The sequence below is a fragment of the Ictidomys tridecemlineatus genome, chromosome 6 (assembly GCF_052094955.1).
Source record: "Ictidomys tridecemlineatus isolate mIctTri1 chromosome 6, mIctTri1.hap1, whole genome shotgun sequence".
NCBI lineage: Eukaryota > Metazoa > Chordata > Mammalia > Rodentia > Sciuridae > Ictidomys > Ictidomys tridecemlineatus.
In genome coordinates this window covers 45,434,877-45,455,495 of record NC_135482.1, presented here as the reverse complement: position 1 = coordinate 45,455,495, position 20,619 = coordinate 45,434,877, and the positions used below count along the sequence as shown (strand labels likewise).

The following is a 20,619-nucleotide window of genomic DNA, read 5'->3' as shown; positions in this document are numbered from 1 at the left end:
TCGTTGGATTTCATTAGGTCACATCTCCAGTCACACTTCACAGGGATCCATTTAGCTTTGGAGGACATCAGAGGAGGGACAGCACAGTTGGTTATGAACATTGCCACATTGGATGTGCTTTGGGATTTGAGGTCAAACTGGCAATCTCTCTTTATAGGACACACATCTGTCCTCCATTTGGGATCCTGACTACTTATTTGGGATTTATTTTCCTTAACTACTTCTTGTTTTTAAATTTAGGACAGTCATATTTATTTTTTTAAATTTTTTTTTCAAATATTTATTTTTTGGTTAGACACAATACCTTTGTTTATTTATTTAATGTGGTGTTGAGGATTGAACCCAGGGTCTCACGCATGCTAGGCGTACAGCTGAGCCAAAACCCAAGCCCAAGCATAATGTTTATACATGGTGATGAGTTGGAGATTAACTAATTGGAATATAAGACAGATAAATATACTAATTACACCAGTCCATCTGAGCCAAAATCCCAGCAAAGTGGTCTCTCAAGCACAGCAGACAGTGTTCTATGTTAAATTGGTGGGGAAACAGAGCAGTACTACTTTTATTCTTGACTGTGATCCTTAAACATTTTCTATGCCCTATGATACATATTGGCACCAGTCTCTCTAGTCACACTTGCCAAGAATCCAGAGTCCGTTGAAGATCTAAAATGTGTGGCAAGCAGAGCAGTGAAAACAATGTTTATACTGGGCCTAGACTAGAAGATTCCAATGTCTGCAGGTGATGGGAGTTCTGTTGCTTTTGAGATAATATTCATGAGTTCCTCCAATCTATGTATACTTTGGACTATCTCCCTTGCCAGGGTGTAGGCACATGATCCAGACTGGGTTTAGATCAAGTGCACCCATCATAGATCCAGTTACTCAGGAGGCTGAGGCAGGAGGATCACTTGAGCTCAGGATTTTGAGGTCAGCCTCAACACATATGGCAATTCACAGCTAACATCATACCAAGGTGAAGGGGAATATTTTTTCCTATAAGATCAGGAACAAGACAAGGTTGCTCACTCTTACTGGAGCAGTGGTCCACTTTGTGCTTTGAACATAGCCCTTCCATATTTATTTTTTAATTATAGTGGACACAATATTTTACTTTATGTCGTGCTGAGGATTGAACCCAGTGCTTCATGCATGCTATGCAAGTGATCTACCTCTGAGCCACAACCCCAGTCCTTCCTTAACTGCTTCGACACAATCTTCTAGGAAAAATAATTTATATTATTACTACTTCAAAACTTTGTGACTCAAAAGGAAAAAACTTTCAAATTGGTATAGTGGATATGTACATTCAACTACAGTGAGAGAAATACTTTCCTAATTCATAGACTGAAGAAAAATGAAGTGCAATGGACAAACGGCAAAGAGGCTAGTGTTCTCGCTAATGATCTACTGATTGACATGGGGTAGACCTTCTAGGGAAACCCTCTTGCACCTTCCTGCCTCAGGAGAGTGTGCTGTGGATGCATGATATTTATCTGCTTATTTCACACACCCTCTAATTTATTGATCATCTACCATCAACAATTTGTTGCACTAGATACCTAGTGTGCTAGATACTAAATAATTATAATTTAAAAGGAGGCAGAAGGCATGCATATGAATTACATTTGGGGCAAAGTTTTTGAGCTGGACTTTGCCACTAAATCAGAATAGGATAAATGGAGAAGGAAGGACAGGGGACCAGGTGGAAGTGATGATGAGCAAATAAGGCAGGAATTAGGGTGTTAGTAAGGAAGAAGAAGAAAAAAGAAGTTTTTGAGACACAGAGGACAGTATCAAGCATAGGCTGGAAAGACTGTCCTGGAGTGTGTTATGAAGAGCCATATATCAGGCCGACGGATTTGGACTTTCTTCCTGAGGCAGTGGGTGGCCACGGATTGTCTTGGAGAATGGAGGGCACAGAGTTGCATGGTATTAGTGTCCAAACTGGAAAAGCTTCATGAAAAGCATGTAGTCTGATTAATGCTTAGGATAAGAAATATGACTTGAAAACTTTCTATACTTTTAGTCTGGGTCTTTGGAAGAACTTGGTGTCCAATGTATCTCAAGAAGTGATAAGTGGTGTCCTTCAGGTATTTATGCCATGTGAGAGCAATAGTCAAACTCTCCAGCATGATGACCAAAGGACCTTTCTTTTTAATACTTCCGTGTAAGATCTCTAACACATCATGCCCACCTCCTAATTTTTCTAAAAGTTATGATTTTCACTATAACTGTGATTGATAACAAAATGGTTTAAAGCTTAGAGCACATAATAGAATACTTTAAAAGAATCTTTATTTTATTAGGCATGGTGGCACATGCCTGTAATCCCAGCTATTTGGGAGCCTGAAGTTGGAGGATAACAAGTATGAGAAAACTCAGTGAGACCCTGTCTCAAAAATAAAAAGGGTTTGGGATGTAGCTCAGGGTTTGGGATGTAGCTCAGGGTTTGGGATGTAGCTCAGTGGCAAAGTGCCCCTGGGTTAAATCTTCAGTACTTGGCTGGGGGTCAGGGGCAGTCTTCATTTCCCATTTGAGGGGCTTGGGTGTGTCTTTTAGGTTTTTTTTTTTATACTTTCTGCTCATTCTTATTTGATTTAAAAATGTACCCTTAGTTTATATAAAGGTTAGTTCAATTCTGAGATCCAAATATAATTCCATTTAAACAACCATAGCAGAAACATTATATGATGGAATGTAAGCACCCTTATTATATTACTATATACTATAGATGGTCAGCTAAAAAGGCAAGGTTTTATGTTTTGGAACTCATTTGGATTGAGATAGGTAGGTAATTAGAGATAGAAGGACATAAATGGAAAATGCCTCACAGCCATTGCGTTTTAGAGATGGAATAGGAAAATTGTCTTTGGTGAGACAGAAAGATTCATTTTGAGAGCTTAGGGAGCCAGGATCGCTGCTACCCTGGCTAACACTTACTAACTGTGTAACCTTTGGAGACTCATGTAACCTCTCTGTGACTTAGTATTATAGTTTGTAAACTGGTGATCATCGTACTTTATTTGCCTTTCAGATTGTTTGGGAGTTTAAAGAGGGTAACCTCTGCCAAAAAGCTTTGGACAGTAGAAGATATAAAGAGGACTCTTGTCAATGACTGGCAAACTTTCAGAAGTGGTTTTTAAATCATTATTGACTTCTTGCAGGGTTGAAGGAAATGACAGTGTCTGCCTGAAGGTCACTCCATCTTCTCCCGTTAGAGTGTCCTTTAGCCAGGTGTGGTGGTGCGTGTCTGTAACCCCATGACTCAGGAGGCTTAGGCCGGAGAATCACAAGTTTGAGACCAGCCTGAGCAACTTAATGAGGCTCTGTCTCAAAGTAAAAAATAAGAAAGGGCTGGAGATGTAGCTCAGTGATAGAGCACCCCTGTGTTCAATCCTCAGTGCCAAAAAAAAAAAAAAAATCACTGTACATTTAAAATCTTACAAGGGATGACTTAACAGCAATTTCATAGTAAGTTGGGGGCCCTGGGTAAATGGAGAGGAATATAAGGACTGACAGAAGCTGAGATATTTGAGGAAAGGAAGATAGGGTTGACTAAATAGTGGACCTTCACCACTTGCCAGACATTGCCAACTCTGTTGTGTACATTTATTGTACACTGTAAATCATCACTTCAGACATACAGGACACATGAGAATAAGAAAGGCTGTGTAATATATTGGGCTGTTTTTGAAAAGGAGGAGAAGAGTCAGAGAAGGAGAGAAAAGAAAAGGTAATGTTAAGCCAGTCAGACTTGTTGCTTAGAGTTGGGTCTAGGAGGGACAGTGTGCATTATTTCTACAGGACAGATAGATGTCTAGATTGTATTTTTTTCCCCCTGATGTTTAAGAAAAAACTCAAACCCAGCATTTCAAAATACACACTGAGCTCCCAATAAAACCATCATCCCCACAGACCCCCTTGCCAATGACAAACAGCTGAAGGCATAAGCAGCAGTGGTTTAGTGAAGGGCTCTTTAAGAAGTTTGGGCTGGTCAGGGTGCAGGAAATTTCCCACCGCAGAGATTGGCTCCTGAGGATATTCAGCACACTTCCACACTTCTTGGTGTGTGTCAGATACAGAAAGACCAAAATAGTACTGATGACTTAGAGAGTTAATGCATTTGTTTAGAGATTTTTTTTTAGTTGTAGATGGTCATAATACCTTTATTTTACTTGTTTATTTTTATGCGGTTCCGGGAATCAAACCCAGTTCCTCACACATGCTAGGCAAGCTCTCTACTGCTAAATCACAACCCCAGCCCTCAAAGTGAGCCTTTTGCAAAGCAACTTCCTTTTCTCTAGTGTGATTAGGTAAATATAGAGCTTCAAAAAGATTGAAGGTTTGATGAAACCTTATGATGCCTGCCTTTCTTTTTCTACTCTACTTTTGAAGGTTTGTTTTGACAATTTAAATTCAAACAATAATGTTGAGGTCATTTTAAAAAAAGTGAAATGAGGAATTTAGGAAAAAGATATTTAATATGATGAGTTCTCATATCAGGTTTATTATTTTAAAATTGCTAGTGTACTTAAAATTAGAGAGCTGATAATTTTTGCCGAGAATCTATCTGGGTAGAGACACAGGCAGAGGAGCATTTAAATATGGGCAAAGCAAATTGTACTCTTCAAACACATTAGAGGTGAACACTGTTATTTTTGACCTTCTGTAGTGCAGAATCACCATCAAAGCTGTTGTCTAGTATTTATCAAATGGTCAAGGTGAGGTGCTGAGGATCAACCCAGTTCCTCACGCATGCAAGGCAAGAGCTTTACCACTAAGCTATAACCCTAGCCCCCAATTGTGCTTTTGAAAAGGCATATCTAGCTTCATGCTACCACCTTGGTTATACTTTTCTGGCCCTTGCTGGCTGATAAACAAAGAAAAGTGAAGGTTTACTTACCCTCACCCTAATACTATTATATTCTATGGTAGTTTCATTAGAAAATGAAATAAAGCTATGTTCACCTCTGATTCCATTTAAAAAGTAAAAACTGAGCACCAGTGGTGACCCCAGATCAGCCTGGGAAAGACTCAGAGGAGTTCTACAACTGTGAGCCGAGTGCACATTCCTCTCTTTGGAAGGTGTCTCCTTCCTTTTTGGTGTGTTAAGGGGAAAAAAAACCAAATCAGTTTTCTAAGAATACATTTTTGTTGAAGCTGGTGATTCAGAGATTGAGATATTTTTAGTAGTTTATAACACAATCTTTCACTAATATATATCAGACTGTATTTTCTTATAAAGCTAAAATGTTTTAATATAGTTGGCTAATAAAGGATTACTGAAGAAAAAAATCAACCTAAAAATATATTAAACCAAATTTTAATATGATCTTTGCTTGCTGCAACATATATATTCATATATTTAAACCAATATCACCTACAGTACAATTCTAAAAACTCTGTGTACCCTAGGTACATCTATGTATAATTACAAGAAAGTAATTATACTACTGCTACATATGCTTAGAAGTTTTGGAATAAGCAGATGAGTAAATGACATTATTTCCAATAGAGTTGTTATAGTTTTACAATAACAAGTAAGCTTTAAATAAATTCTTCAACTCCTAACTAGAAGGAACTCTTAAAATTTTGAATATTTCTTCTTTTTACTAAGAGGATCCTTAATTGACCTCAAGGAGCCCTTCCATAAGATTACTGTAAATGTGAGGAGGTTTTGATATATATTTGAGTAGTGATTGAAAAGTTCAATAAAGCAATATTCTTTAAATGGGATTGTAGTAAACAGACAGCTTACAGGCTTGAGCATGCTTTTGGATTAACAGGCAGTTAGTTACAGCAAGCACTCAGGACACACTTGAGTGATCCATTTCCTAAGCACCTCCCGCTGTCTTTTCTAGGATTTGGAATCCTCTGTTGTTATGGATGGAGAGTTTGTTGGTGTTCTTCTAATGCTTTTTAGGAATTATTGCTCCTTTACTGTTGGCTGTTTTGAATTTCAAGACAGGATTAAAGGGAGTTATGAGAATTCAGGTCTTTAATTTTCATGTACTCTATTTCTCAGTGTTGTGTTAATGAGTAATTGCTAGTAAATAAAAAACTGTATGAATTCTGAAGTGACTTATGATGATCTGGATTAGGTCAGGATCTTTTTTTTTTTTTTTTTTACTGTATTTTTTTAGCAATGATGGCTGAGGCTGGCCTGGGACTTGTGATCCTCCTGCCTCAGCCTCTGGAGTCGCTGGGATTATAGGCCTGTACCACCATGTCCAGCAAGAGTTGCTTTTTTCAGTTCTTTCATTTTTTTAAGCCTATCTGTAGCATCTGGCATAAAACTTACCACAGAGTAGAACTCTGAAAAACAATTGAAGGTATGAGCAAAAACATATTTTAAATTTGTAATTAAGATTAGAAAAAAGGGGGCATAACTTTATTTCAGTTACATATATCTATTAAATATATAGAAAATAGTGCCATGCTTTGAACATGTTCTTAATATTGAGAACAAAGGAATTTCCTTTTTAAGTAGAAATGGATAGTGTGCTGAATGTGAAAGTCACTTCTGAGTGTGCTAAATATGAGGCAGAATAACTTCTCAGGTTGCCCTTGGATAGTACTTTTGCTAGATTTTTGAAGGGCATTGCCTTGGTTTTAGAATTTTTGGGTCATGGGAGTTGTGACTACAAATCTGAAGTATTGGTATAAAAAGATAAAGGGACTTTGATTTCTGAATTAAGTATGTTGGGAATATATACTCTAAACAGAATAATAAAATAAAAATTTACTCATCCAAAAATAAAAAAGAAGCAGGGGTGTTTTATATGCTTATCAAGCATAAACATATAACCAGCCTTGGCTAATCAGTTGTGCCTCCCTATCAGTAGCGATTAGTTTGGGAATAGATATGTTAGCCAAACTCAGTAATCACAGCAAATTCAGTACTGCAGCTTTAAGAGTTGGAAGGAGTTGTGCCCTTTGCACAGGGTCTGCTGAACCATAAGCTTGGAGCTTCTGGCAATCATTTTGCTGTTTTGCCCCCTGAAGGGAAGAACCTGCCTGAGAACTGAGCCAGAGGAGAGAAATGCACAGCTGAAAGACAGGAGTGGTCAGCTGGGTTACATTAGGGAGCCTCTGGATCCAGCTTTTTTTTTTTTTTACTGTATTTTTTTTTTTTTTTTAGCAATGCCCAAAGCGAGCCTGGCCTCTGAGTATGACCCCCCCAAAACCCCTTTTTGCTTTTAAGTTAGTTTAAGATTGGTTTTACTGTCACAGGTGATGAGAAAGTTTTCTTGAGTACTCGAATCATGGATCCAAAAGGCCTTTCTGGGAATGCTTGTCTTTTCCTATTTGTGCTCCTGCAGGGCTTTCTCTGGAGTGTGAGCCTCCCATTTTATGTTCCTCATTCATAGAAAAATCAAGACCAACTGAGCTTTTGCCTAACTGCTTCTTTGGTCAGTTGGTTCTAGTAGAGTCCTGCTAGGCATCTCATACAAAACCTCTTCACAGACCTTGGCCTTCACCTGGGCTCTTCCCTGTCATCCTGGTAAACAGACCTATCTCATAGCTAATATATTTTTGCTGCAGTCTTAATGTATCTCCTGGTTCTGTCTCAACTGTTTTATTTTCTGTCCCAGATTTCCAGGTTACTTTAATATGAAAAAGTTTAGGTTTATTCAATCTTTCTATGCCTCAGTTTGAAATCAACAAATAAAAGACCTGAATAGCTGATAATAACAATGCTCTATGGTTATATTAGATTGTTTTATGTTTATAATATCATTTAATCATCTCTGTAATTTACAATTCTTAATTTACAATTAAGAAATTATAAATCTGTAATGTTGTGTTTCTGTGTTTACAAACAGGAGAAACATGTATTTAAATATTTTCTTTGCTATTATTTTGGGAATCGGTTACTTGGGATTGAATCCAAGGGCACTTTGTCACTGAGCTACATCCGGCTTTTTTTCTTTTTTTTCAATTTTGAGACAGGATCTCACTTAATTGCTTAGTGCCTCACCAGGTCGCTGAGGTTGGCCTTGACCTTGTGATTCTCCTGTCTCAGCCTCCTGAGTTGCTGGGATTACAGGGATGTCCCCAGTGCCCCCTATTTTAATATTTTCTAAAGAACATGGATATTTAGTTAGGCACTGGAAATTATATAATTAGTATAAATACATAGACCAAAATAAAAATCTTGAGATCCCTCAAAGTCATTTTAAACATTATATAAAATCAACTTAATGGACATTAGAAATGGAACATAGGGTGTCTAAATAGAATCATCACAATGATGCCCTGATTTTATCAATGGTGTTGGTCTCCCTTCTTTTGCAAGTTAGATCTTTAAATATTTTTGCATTCAGCAGTTGTGGGAGTAGGGGGAAGGATAAAGCATGCTTACTTATTTAAAAACAAACTCAGAGAAAAACATCTCTTATTAATTTTCAAAATTGAGAAGATTGCCAGATGTCCATGAAGCTCTGCCACTGCAGAAGGAATTACACAAGTTGCCAAGTGTCAGCAACAGGAAATTGCTACTCATAGACTGAGCAATAAGTTGGGCTAAGGATAAGCAACCTGGCCTGGAAGGACCCTGGATGAAAAGGTTCAGTCTTAAAAGGCCATCTAGAAGCAGAAGCAAGTCCAGCCTGGCATGGGCAACCTTCTCTAAGGTGTACTTGGAGGATACCAAGGCAAATCTCCTAGTTCCTAAATCATTTTCCTCATTTGCCAACACTCCTGAAATTCCACTCTGTCACCCTTTGCTTTGGATTCTCAAGCAGACCCCTTTGGAAAAGCATCATTATTTTTGAAGATTAGACATTTGGCTAAGAATGACACTTTATAGGGGTAGGACAGAAGCTAGATATCCTGTAAGTAGGGAAACAAGAAGCAGAACCCTGAGCAAGGAAAGATGGTTACTTTGGCAACTAGACATGAATCTGCTCCACAATCTGCTTAGATTGACTTCAAGGAACAGCCAAAGTTTTGCCATGAAAAGTCCATTAAAGTTTTCCCTTTTTACAGTTTTTTTTTTGAGTGGGGGGGCAGGGGGTTATTACTTTCTAAATTTTCTATGCTTACTTTAAGCTACTTAGAAACTGGCATCTGCTGTTAGCAAATATATATAAAATCCCCTCCCCCATTCACACATTTCTCCAAAATCGAACTTAATAAACTTATTCTAGAACTATGCATGAATCACTTCAGGCCTCAACCTGTTTATTTAAGGCTCCTGGTACATAAGGATAGAGACTGACTTGTCTATTGAGCATGGTTAGAAAAGAACCCCCCCCCCATGTCAAAAGATCAGTGATCACATTATTTTTTAAATACTGAAGATTTAAAACACACACACACACACACACACACTTACCCCATTTGGATTGTTGACCCTAGAAATGAGGGTATGCAGTAATCAGCTGCTGCCAGTGTGTATGGTGGTCGAGCAGCAGAATCGTCCCAGTAAATGTCCTTCTTCATCTTGGGTAAGCTCATATGCATTTCATCCACAGCTAAAAGAGAGACCTAAAATCATCGTCATATTGTTAGGCCAGATCAGATGTGAATTATATAAAAAAAGAGAAGAATTTTCAGTAGGGGGACTGGAGTTTGAGAGCAACAGGACATAGTCCAAATGAATGGATGCACAGATGCCTACAGCATATATTTGCTACAACCTGGGCTACTGCAGAGAGTTGCACCTGTTGTTCACAGGTGTTGGTCAGTGGTATAAGTGAGGCTGTCAAGCTGCCTTATGCTCGGGGGATGGAGCTGCATCTCACCTGTAGGGAGGCAAAGCACCTTTTCCTTCTTTGTTCACAGTACTGGTATTATCTTAGTGCCTACCCTGCCAGCAACCACCTAACTCCAGGTAGTGCAGCAAGGTGGAGAGCCTCAGTATTCATTTCTGCTAACCCCATAAACACTTTTTTACTTGACATCACTTCTAACAATCCCTGGTTTCTTGTTTTTTTAGAAAAGCACATCAGCAAGCCTATGCTGTTTGAAGCTATAATCATCTTTCCCTTTGGCTTTGACTGAGTGATACATAAATAAATTACTCTCTCAGAACCAATTTTTGACAGGATGATTCAGGCATTGCACTTCTTCCCCTAACAGACTGACAAAGTAATCTCTGTGAAATGTCTGAACCTGTTTAAAAGCCAAGTCGGGCTTGAAACAAATGGACAAAGTGAAGGCCTTTACTTAGAGAAGAGAATAGTCTGAGGAGAGTTTTGCCTAACATTCCCCTCATGCTGGTTCTTCATGGAAAACTCACTGAGAAGGGAGTCCATTTTATGCATGTCAGGCAGATTTGAGACACAGGCCTGTGTGGTCCAGGCTCCCAGTGTCCAGCTGCTGGACAACTGACTGCTGAGGTCTGTGAGCTGTGACTTTGGCAAGTCACATCAGATTGTATCTGGATGCTATTTTATGTCACTGTTAACCTCTTTGGGTGCCAAGTGAAACAGATAAAAAATGAATTAAAATACTGCTTTGTTCTAGATGGAAGAGGCTGGTCAAAGCTGATAGAGAAACTTATAGAGAAAATTGATTTGAAATTCTACCTAAATTTCACTGGAACTGAGATCCAGGACCTGTGAGGTTCCAAAAGGATAATATATGCCTAGTCAAATTTTTTAATTTGTGGCTAATGCTCTGAAGTCCAGGGGCCTGCATCCAGAATCTGTTTAAATGAGAAAAATCACAGGTGATTTATTGTTAAGGTTTATAAAGGAAAGAAAAATTCTTCTAACCTGTAAATTTCTATCAATGCACCAGTTAGTTTCAAAATCATCATCATCTTCTCCAAAAGGATTGATAAGCTGCTCAGCCACCTGCAGTTGGAAACACAGAATAAATCTATCATGATACTTGTGAAGATTAAGAACAGAGATTGAAGTTGATTCCTATTTTATTCTCTCCTTATATTGTCACTTTCATAATATGAAGCCTAGAGGGGAGTGGGTTGTTCTCCAGACAGATACTTATTAGGATATGAGACTTGATTCTCTAGTCATAAATGATGCTCCTTTGTTTGCATGATCTCCACATGGATCTGTCTATTCAACTGGTGACAGTGAAGGCCCTATCACAGAGAAGCTTTGTGCCGTTTAGGTGCCCACTCAAACCAGTGCATATTGAAGAGTCATCAACATGTGAGTGGCACATAGCTTGTGCTTTCAAGGAATTTATAAGGGCTAAGATGATAAGACAAAGTTAAACAGCAGAGGAAGACTTAAGTCATAGTTAAAGAAAGTGCAAGGTGTTTTCACAATTATTAGACATAACCGCTAAGTGAAAGAGCAGGCTAGTCAGTCATCAAGTTGGAATTTGAGGCTTACTTAGCTTTACTCTAAATTGGCTCTTATCTATCTAGTAAGGTAGATTTCCTGTTGAAAAAGTTTAGGTGGTTTCTTATTATATTTAAAAATGTTTGATAGATATTAAATATTCTTATCATATTCCTGAACTGAATAGCTTTTTTTTTTTTTTTTTTTTTTTTTTTTTTAGATGGGGTTTGCTATGTTGCCTAGGCTAGTCTGAAAACTCCTGTGATCATGGGATCCTCCCACCTCAGCTTCCTGAGTGCTGGGACTACAGGTGTGTGTCACCTTGCCCAGCTTCTATAGCCTCTTGATGAGAGATTTTAAATGTCTAAAATGACTTGCTTGTCATTTACTTTTTTGAATAATTTACTTTGATTTGTGTGTGTATGTATGAGAGAGAGAAAGAGGTGGGGGGGGAGAGAGAGAGAATGTGTGTGTGTTTTTACATTGAATCCTCTACATAGGAAAAACTTACAAGTATATAAAATATATTGTTTGATTAGTTATATACTTGTAATATCACCATATACTTAGAAGTATATAAAATATTATTTACCTATTCCTTATTTTTTTATTGGTTGTTCAAAACATTACAAAGCTCTTGACATACCATATTTTATACATTAGATTCAAGTGGGTTATGAACTCCCATTTTTACCCCAAATACAGATTGCAGAATCACATCAGTTACACTTCCATTGATTTACATATTGCCATACTCCTGTCTGTTGTATTCTGCTACCTTTCCTATCCTCTACTATCCCCCCTCCCCTCCCCTCCCATCTTCTCTCTCTACCCCATCTACTGTAATTTATTTCTCTCATTGTTTTTTCCTTATTATATACTTAAAATATTACATACTTATTATGTATTTATAATCATATAAAATATATCATTTGATTAGTATCTAGATTTTTAGATTCTGAGACCACTGTTAGGAGCTTTACTTACTTAAGTTTTTAGTATTTAAGTCAAACCATTTACAGCAGTTATTTTCAACCTTAGCTATGCACTAAAATCACCTGGGGAGCTCTTAAAAAATAAATAATGCCTGAGTCCTTCCTCTCAATATTCTGACTTAACCAGTGTTATGCTGGACCCAGGAATTGGTACTATGTAAAGCTCCTAGGAGATTTTAAAGCATGGGCAGGTTGAGATCCACTTACATAAAGAAGTGTATCTCCCTTGTTCTAAGGGACAGTCCTGGGCAGGGCAGTGTGCTGTGTCAGTAAGTCTCTCAATGACAGCTGTGTGAGTCCTTCATTGTGAGTTGTGAGGGTTGCCTGGGGTTTTTCTCAAATTAAATGAGTCACTGCTTATTCTTGAAAATATTTTTGTTATATATAAAATTTCAGTTTTATGGTGTTAATCCTGTGTATATTATTATAATCTACAGTTATTAAAATGATACCTATGTTTGTGAATTTACAATCTCACAAAAATATGCTTTATTAGAGGCTCAATTTTCAGCAAGTAACTGAGTAATATAATGTCTAGAAGGTCCAGATGGTTTTCTACATTTTGAAAAGATTTATAAATATCTGAATTGTCAGGCTAAAATAGCTCTTTAGAAACTGAAATGTAACTCATTGGATTGGGAAAACTCACTCTGTTAAGTTTACTTGTCTCTTAGTAGAGCTATGAATATGCCTTTTCATATTTTTTAAAAATATTTTTAGACAAAGGATGTTAATATTTTAGAAAGTGCATCAGAAGAAAGGAACCATTTACTGCTTTATGGGCCAGCTGAACACCTTACATGGACATAAAGCAAAGAAGCTCAGCAAAACTCAGGGAAAGAACAACAACAACAACAAACAAAAAACACAAGAATGATTTACCTTTGGGCCACCTGTGTGAATTTTATGTTGATAAAGACAAAGTCTACTTTTTTCTTTAATGGGAAATGAGAGCCATTAACTCTCCTTTTCTTTTACTTACTCGTAAGTAAAAATAATTAACAATCACTGTCATCTGGTTAAAAATATTTTTGCCATTTGTAAAGGACAGCCTTTAGTCCTTGGAGTATAATTTGAAATGCCAACATATTTATTTTTCCTGGGTAAAAGTCAAACTGATGAAAGAAAAGACTTCTGCAGGGAAAAAAATTTGCTACAATCTGAAGGCATGACAATGTGGCTGTTTGGAAGACCAGACATTTGAAAATTCTATTTCATGAGTCACCTTTAAACTGTTGTTAGATTTTAGTTGACTTAATGATGCCATTATCTTTGACTTTCTTCCTATCACATACTTCCCATTTGGATATTCACCAAAGTGATGGAAGAATCAGGCCTCTGGTCCTTACACACATGTACCTGGGGAGGGTTGAGAGGAGCATCGATAGTGGTGGAGGTGGTGAAACCAATAAAATTCTTCATTGATAATGAGACAAGCTGTTTTACTGCTCTAACCTGTTTTTAAACTCCTGCAAACTCAATGTCATCATTAATCCTGGTGTTTCTGATTTTGATTCCGATGAGTTCTGAGTCTTAGTTCTGGTTTTGAAAATTGGATGCACTTAATGGTGTGGGACAGCTAGTAGGATTTCAAGCAAGAATTTACCGAATTGAGCCGAACTAAGATACTACTACACAATTAATGCTTAAATCTGATTGATATCCAAAGCTGCTTCTTTGTCCTTGCTTACTCTTCCTAGTTGCTTATTGTGGTATAAAAATGCAGGCACAGTTATTACTTTAATTACACTATTGTAATCCTAATGGGAACAAATAGACACTAAAAAAATCAATAACTATAAAAAAGTGTTCTTCTAATCTCTTTACATAACAAACTGCTTCAGACTGCTGCAACAGAGTTGAACTATATCTCTGTCATTTTAATCCTTGATGGAAAAGTGATCACATATCTGAGCTGTTACATGTTAAATCTGCCTTTGATTCACTGATTAATAATTTTCTAAAGACTCAATGTAGAAGCAGTGTGGAATTTGGAAAATGATAGATTAAGAGTGGATCTTAGGGCACCAAAACTGATGGCTACCTTGAGCCATCCTGCATAGAAGAAGAATTGTAGGAGAGTAAAGATTGGAATGTAAAGATCTAAGTCATGCCCCGCGTAGCCTTTGGTGGGATCCAAAAACTGGCGTCCAATCAGGCATGCAAAGAAGAAGGTGTAGACAGCAAGAGTGACAACCTGGAATAGAGAGAAACTGGAGTGAGAGGACAGTGCTAGCTTCCCACAGGGAGCTAGAGTGCCAAGGTGGGCAAATAGAAAATATCACATGCAAAGTGTTTGATACCTGTGTGTAAACCAGTGGAATCCCAACCCAGTCATAACCGAATAAGAGGCTGCACCAAGAGCGGTATCGATTCATTTCCTAAGCCAGAAACAAAACATGATTTAATATGATGATGAGTATGGTAATAAACATCAACTGGGATTCATAACATGGGCACGTCTTTTCCAAATGGGTTTGTAAAGTGATGGGTTTGCTTTTGTGGCTCATAAATTGGCTACCAAGACTACTACAAAAAGAAAGTTCTGAAAATGACAAGCAACGAGCATCACTGAACAATGTGCAAAAAGGGTGAGAACATCTGGACATACATATTCTTTAAAATATTAAAATAAGACAGGACTTTATAGAAATATCCCTTATTCTATAGGATCCATAATTTCCAACACATATATTAGGTGAAAGTGGTGATAAGAAAGCCATGGTTGATATTTAAATTGTAATTTCTAGTTAGCAAATTTTGAGGGTATTTTTTCCCCTTCTCATTTAAAAACATGCTTAATATAGATCTTAGAAAAGAGATGCAAATATATCCTAAATCTTCCCCTTGCTACAAATGGAGACTTTTGAATGCTCATATTGATAGAAAAATCCATCTTTGTGTGGCATAGGAATTGGCATAGAAAGGACTGAGTTTCATTGATTTCTTTCCTCTATTGAGCATACATTATTATCTAAGACTGGGATGAAGAGTTCACCTTAATTTGAGAGCTGTTTTTAAGCTTTGGACTCCTTTCAGCCTAATCCAAGCAGGAGACAGTTGTGGCACAAATGTATCCAGTTCTTATGTAAATTTGTTCTCAGAAGAACTCAGGGCTCTTTTGTGTAGTGAAAATACTGCTTTTTCAGGTGAATAATTGGAACACCTGAAAAGCTAACTTAAGCTTGGGATAGTCCAGTTTTGGGGAAATGGCTTAGGAGGTTTACTTTTCCTCCAGATTTTATCCTAGGGGTTGCAAATATGCTGTGTGGGCACCAAATCCTTCAGGTCTCTTGGCAGCCCTTGGTTAACGAATCAAGGAACACTTTTGGGCTGGGAGTGTGGTTCAGTGATAAAGCATTTGCCTACATGTATGAGACCCTGGGTTTGATTCCCAACACTTGGGGGTGGGTGGGGGGAGTACTTTTTACAGAACCTATTACAAAGGATTCTGTTGAAACACAGCTTCCAAACAGCCACTAAAAGAATCTGAATTCAACCTGTATACTATCTCTGTCCTGTACACTGTAGCTTCTGATACTACCCCAGTGTTTCTAATTTCAGGGAACCAGGATTAAACAAAGCAGATTCGTTCTGGTCTGACTTGTTATATCTAGGTTCTTTAGGGGATCTAAATGGCATTTTTTTTTAAACTTATGGTTTATGATGTACTTACAGTCATCAATGATTGAAGATCAACACTGTCTCTGATTCTACCTTCATCTCGGGCTTTAGTTGCAAGATTACCAAACCAGATGAATGGAACCCAGTATTTCAGATGAGGAGATTTGAGGTGGTCAAATATTTTCCTTTCATCTGCTGTCATAAAACCTTTATGCAAAATAACAATAGTGAGATTATACAAACTTAGCACTTATGCATCAACATATTTTCAGTCTATGACATAAACATATCAAAGAGGCACACTAAAGGAATGTAGAGTACAGGTTCCTGTCTCACATAGCTTATGTTTGTATTAGAGATAAGGAATGTGTGCACGAGAGCATGCATGCACTGGAGCATGTGCACGTGCGTGCACACAACACCCAAGTCATATATCAGACAATGCATACTTAAGTGCCCAAACACACGCTGTCAATCTCTGATAGAGAAGGTGACAAGGAGACAATAAATGTGGACTGGAACATTTGGAGAAGTTTCTTCTTTAGGTTTTGGTTTATTCATCTAAAATTTGGCACAATAATACTTAGAATTGTTAGGACTGAAAGACTACATTGTGGTAGTTTATACAAAACACTTAGTACAGTGTTAAACACATGATTGATGTGACTGTTCCTTTTCTACCTCTCCTTTCAAAGTCCTACATAGTCATGTTTTCTTCTATGAAACTTTCCCAAATTCTTCCCCTTGAGATTTTTTCACTGTAAAGTGCCCACATAATATTCTCTCTTGGCTTGTATTATAGTAATATTGTACATTATGTAATCATACATAAATGTTTCAATATCTTTAGAAAGAGTCCCCATAGTATTTTTCATATACTTTAAACGTGCTTCTATAATTGTGCATATGTGTATAAAATACAATTTGCTTGAGCTTGCAGTAAACTCTCTGAGCCTCAGTTTTCTCATCTGTGAAAGAGGAATGATAATATCTACTTTACAGGGATATTGTAGAATTGAGATGATGAACATATGTCGGGATGTTTGTTAGCATAATGCTTAGCACATACATAACACTCAGTGGGTGCTAAGGTATAATATATTATGTCACACTTCAGCTAACCTTTTCCTTCTCCTCCTTCCTGCACAAGGAAAGAAGAGATTTGATAATAGAAGAGGAATAAGGTAGCAGGTTTCATAAACATTTATTTAAAGTCTACTCTATATTGGGGTTTGTTTACACAGAAATATACTTTAAAAGTTTATAGTTTATTCCTGATCTTTTATGTTTTAAAAATTTTGACTGAGTAATTCAAATGCTACAGATATCCTAAAGGACCAAAGAAATATTAATGGAGAAAGTGAGCCTCAATTTCCCATCCATACACTTTTTTCCCTGGAGGAAATGGTTTATTGTGTATCTTTCCAGGGAGATCTCATGGATTTTCATATAAGCCTGTTTTTTTTTTTAAATACAAATGGCTGTATATTTTTATAGTTTTATTTGAGATTAAAAAATTAATACATAGAAAGTAGCAACATTCTTTTTAATGGCTGCTCTCTCAATTAATAGTAACATTAAATGATAGCTAATTGTATGCAATATAACCTTTTCCCATATATATTTGATAGACCTTTATTTTATTTATTTATATGTAGTGCTGAGAATCAAATCCAGTGCCTCACACATGCCAGGCAAGTGGGCTACTGCTGAACCCCAGCCCTCTATTTCCTTTTTGAATAGATATTTAAATAGTTTTTAGTTTTTTACTACTAAAAATAATACCATATGACTCTCCTTGTGCCTATACCTTGACTTGATTTTTGTCTCAGAAATGTAATTTTGTTATGAAATTCTGAGAATACCTTCAGATGAAAATCAACTTTTCATCTAATGCAACACATTTCATATCTTTAACTGTTACAAGTCTGATTATTTTTTTAATATAATCATCCCTCCCTACCACATAGTTTTAAGAGGTATTATTACAATAGAAAATATGTCAAAGGAGAAATGAGATATGCCTATTTTGAGTCACCAATTCACAGAATTGTGCAGTTGCATTGATCCTTGACCTGACCTAGGCAAATGCTTTTAGAAGTAAGGTCCACAGACAAATGACTTGATTCTCTGAATCACAAAAGATACCTGTTAAGCATGGAGTGGGCTGGGCGCCACTTGACCTACTAAAGCACACTCAGTATAGCAGGAGTTCTCAACCTAGGTTGGCACATTAGAATCATGTGGATACTTTTAGAAAATACCAATGTCTTTTCTCAGATATTCTAATTTTATTCTCAGAGATTCTGATTTAAATGGTCTAGACTGAGGTCAGGTATCAGCATTCTTTTGAGTCTTTCTGGGTAATTAATGGAATTGGATCTTGGCAGTTATATGTTTACCAAGCTCTGCAGGAAATTCTGATATTCAGCAATGTTTGAAAATCACTGTCCTAACAAATGAAGTTTCTGTTTATTCAGTATTTGGAATAAACAGAGTTATAATTACAAAGACAATATTTACCAACAGAAGACAAGTTTAAGATTACACTCAAGTTATTCAGATTACCTTAGGAACATTCTGCCAATGCCTAGAAATTAATACTCTCTCTGGAGGTAAAAATGAAAATAAGAAAAATGGAAATTCTTTTCTTTCTTAGTGCAGCTCAAAGTTGTTACATGATCCAGATAATCTACTATTTTTTTTTTAAGACTTGCAGAGCATGATTAAATGTTATTACAAGAGGTTAACAGCTAAATTTGACTGTCTTGGCTTAATGCTTTCTTTCTTTCTTTTCTTTTCTTTCTTTCTTTCTTTTTTTTTTTTTTTGTGGTGCTGGGTTTTGAACCCAGGGCCTCATAAATACTAGGAAGTCACTCTACCAATAAGCTACACCTCAATTTTTTTTAAAAAAATTCATTTTGAGAGGCAGGATCTTGCTAAGTTGTTCAGGCAGGTCTTGAACTTGTGATCCCCCTGCCTCAGCCTCCTGAGTAGCTGGAGTTAACAGGCATGCATACCACACCTGGCCTGGCTTTATGTTGAAAGACTTGCTGCAGTGGTTCTTCCTTTAACTGGAAGCCTATTCTCAGATATTCTATATCAATTTTCTAACAGATATATTCTTATGATTTATAGTTTAATTTTCAAAAATGACCCTGCTTGTATGTTGGTTGCAATCTCTGTAATTTGACCAAAGAATTACTTTGTCTCTAGTTATTTTTTATTCAGGAGTATGGATCAAATTGTGCAAGCAAGCCCTTTCTTGGCTTCTAAGCATTAGGCAAATATGCAGAGTGAGGGTTTATTTAGTGCAAACAATAAGGCAAGAGTTAGGCCCTTCTCTCAATGTAGGACATCGGTTGATTGGAAGGGGTCATGTAGAGAGAAGAAAGCTAATGGTTTTGTTTTTGGCCTAAATTCTTGATTACTGAAAAAAATAGATCGTGAATCAGATGTTAATGTATCGATCAAGAGTATGCAGGAAGAATTTGGTCATTCCCTGAAGGGTCAAACATCTTATCTAAAGTAATTCCATCTTTGGAAATCAAATTGTTAGTCAATTGAAAAAAGTCTCTAGATTGTCAAATCCATTCAAAGAACATTTGTTATGAAATGTAATGATATTTTCATCAGCACTTGAAGTCAATTAAACCAGAGACCAATGCTTTTTTCCCCCCAGAACAGGGCTATTATCCAAGGCTGGTTAATTGCAGTTATCGATGTGCTACAGTTTGGCAGCATGATCAGTTGGCTGGTCTCCCACCACCCTGTCTCCTTCACATGTCTGTCTCCATGCCATGCTTCCTCAGGCCCTATCCATAGCCCTGGCTGGCATCACTATTTTATCCTGCTACTGCACATGCCTAGATTTCTCTTGGTAGCTCTTTTCTTTCTGGCTAGCTCAGCTCTGCTCAGTGATTTTCATGTTGCCTATCCCCCTAAAACCTCTAATATTTCTAAGCAGAGTAAAATATTTATGTCTGTCAATGTAGGTATATGTTTGCATTGACTTGCAACTTGTGGTTTTATGGAGCAGGATCTGCTTGCTACTTTAAGGCAAATTTTATTGCCCTCAAGGCAGAAGACTAATTAAATACATTGACAAACAACATTCCAGTCATCATAGATTTTGTTTGCTGTACACTTGGCCTATTTTTCCTTGGTTGAAGCTGAGACAGATGTATTTTGCTTTTACAGCAGAGGCTCTGTTAGCAGAAGAACTAAAAGCTCTGCACCTCAAGACTTGAAGGCAGAATGGGTTCTTTCTGAAAAAGAAAGCTGTGCATTCAGCATCTGAGCCCTTCTCAGAGGGATGACTTGTTCAGGAAGATTGCAACGGGCCTGGCTCGTTTTCATCTCTGTTTTCCAAATGTATGCAACAAAGCCACCACTTCAATTATAGATCTCCTTTAAATATAATGGGAGAACTTTTGAAATGCCTGTTGACTGGGAAAATCAAAGAGAGGCAAAATAAGATTGAGATGGATGGAATCACAGCATCCTTCAGGGCAGTGTATCAAAAGTTTTCCACCATAACCCACAATAAGATATATGTGGTTATGAAACAATTATGTGTTCTTCCATTCCAATCCATTCCATTCCATTCCATTCATTTTAGTGTTCCCATTCAATCCCAATAAAAATGTTGGTTACAAACCATTAAGGTGACCACAGGGCAGAAACATTATGCAAAAGTCAATTGATTTTACTTAGGGAGAGAATAGAAGATCT

General features: G+C 37.1%; 1 protein-coding gene across 9 annotated transcripts in view; it reads right to left on the bottom strand.

The window, feature by feature from the left end:
- The window catches only part of Best3 (bestrophin 3), a 75,344-nt gene that overhangs the window by 8,164 nt on the left and 46,561 nt on the right, over window positions 1–20,619 (bottom strand). For 7 of the 9 annotated variants that reach the window (XM_078053156.1, XM_078053150.1, XM_078053148.1 and 4 more), the window contains 5 exons: window positions 15,938–16,092; window positions 14,565–14,642; window positions 14,306–14,458; window positions 10,730–10,810; window positions 9,346–9,497 (listed from right to left, as the gene is read on the bottom strand). In XM_078053156.1, the coding sequence (XP_077909282.1) occupies window positions 9,346–9,497; window positions 10,730–10,810; window positions 14,306–14,458; window positions 14,565–14,642; window positions 15,938–16,092 (619 nt within the window). The remainder of the gene's footprint in view (window positions 1–9,345; window positions 9,498–10,729; window positions 10,811–14,305; window positions 14,459–14,564; window positions 14,643–15,937; window positions 16,093–20,619) is intronic. The other 2 variants (XM_078053154.1, XM_078053155.1) reach the window with 2 other exon arrangements.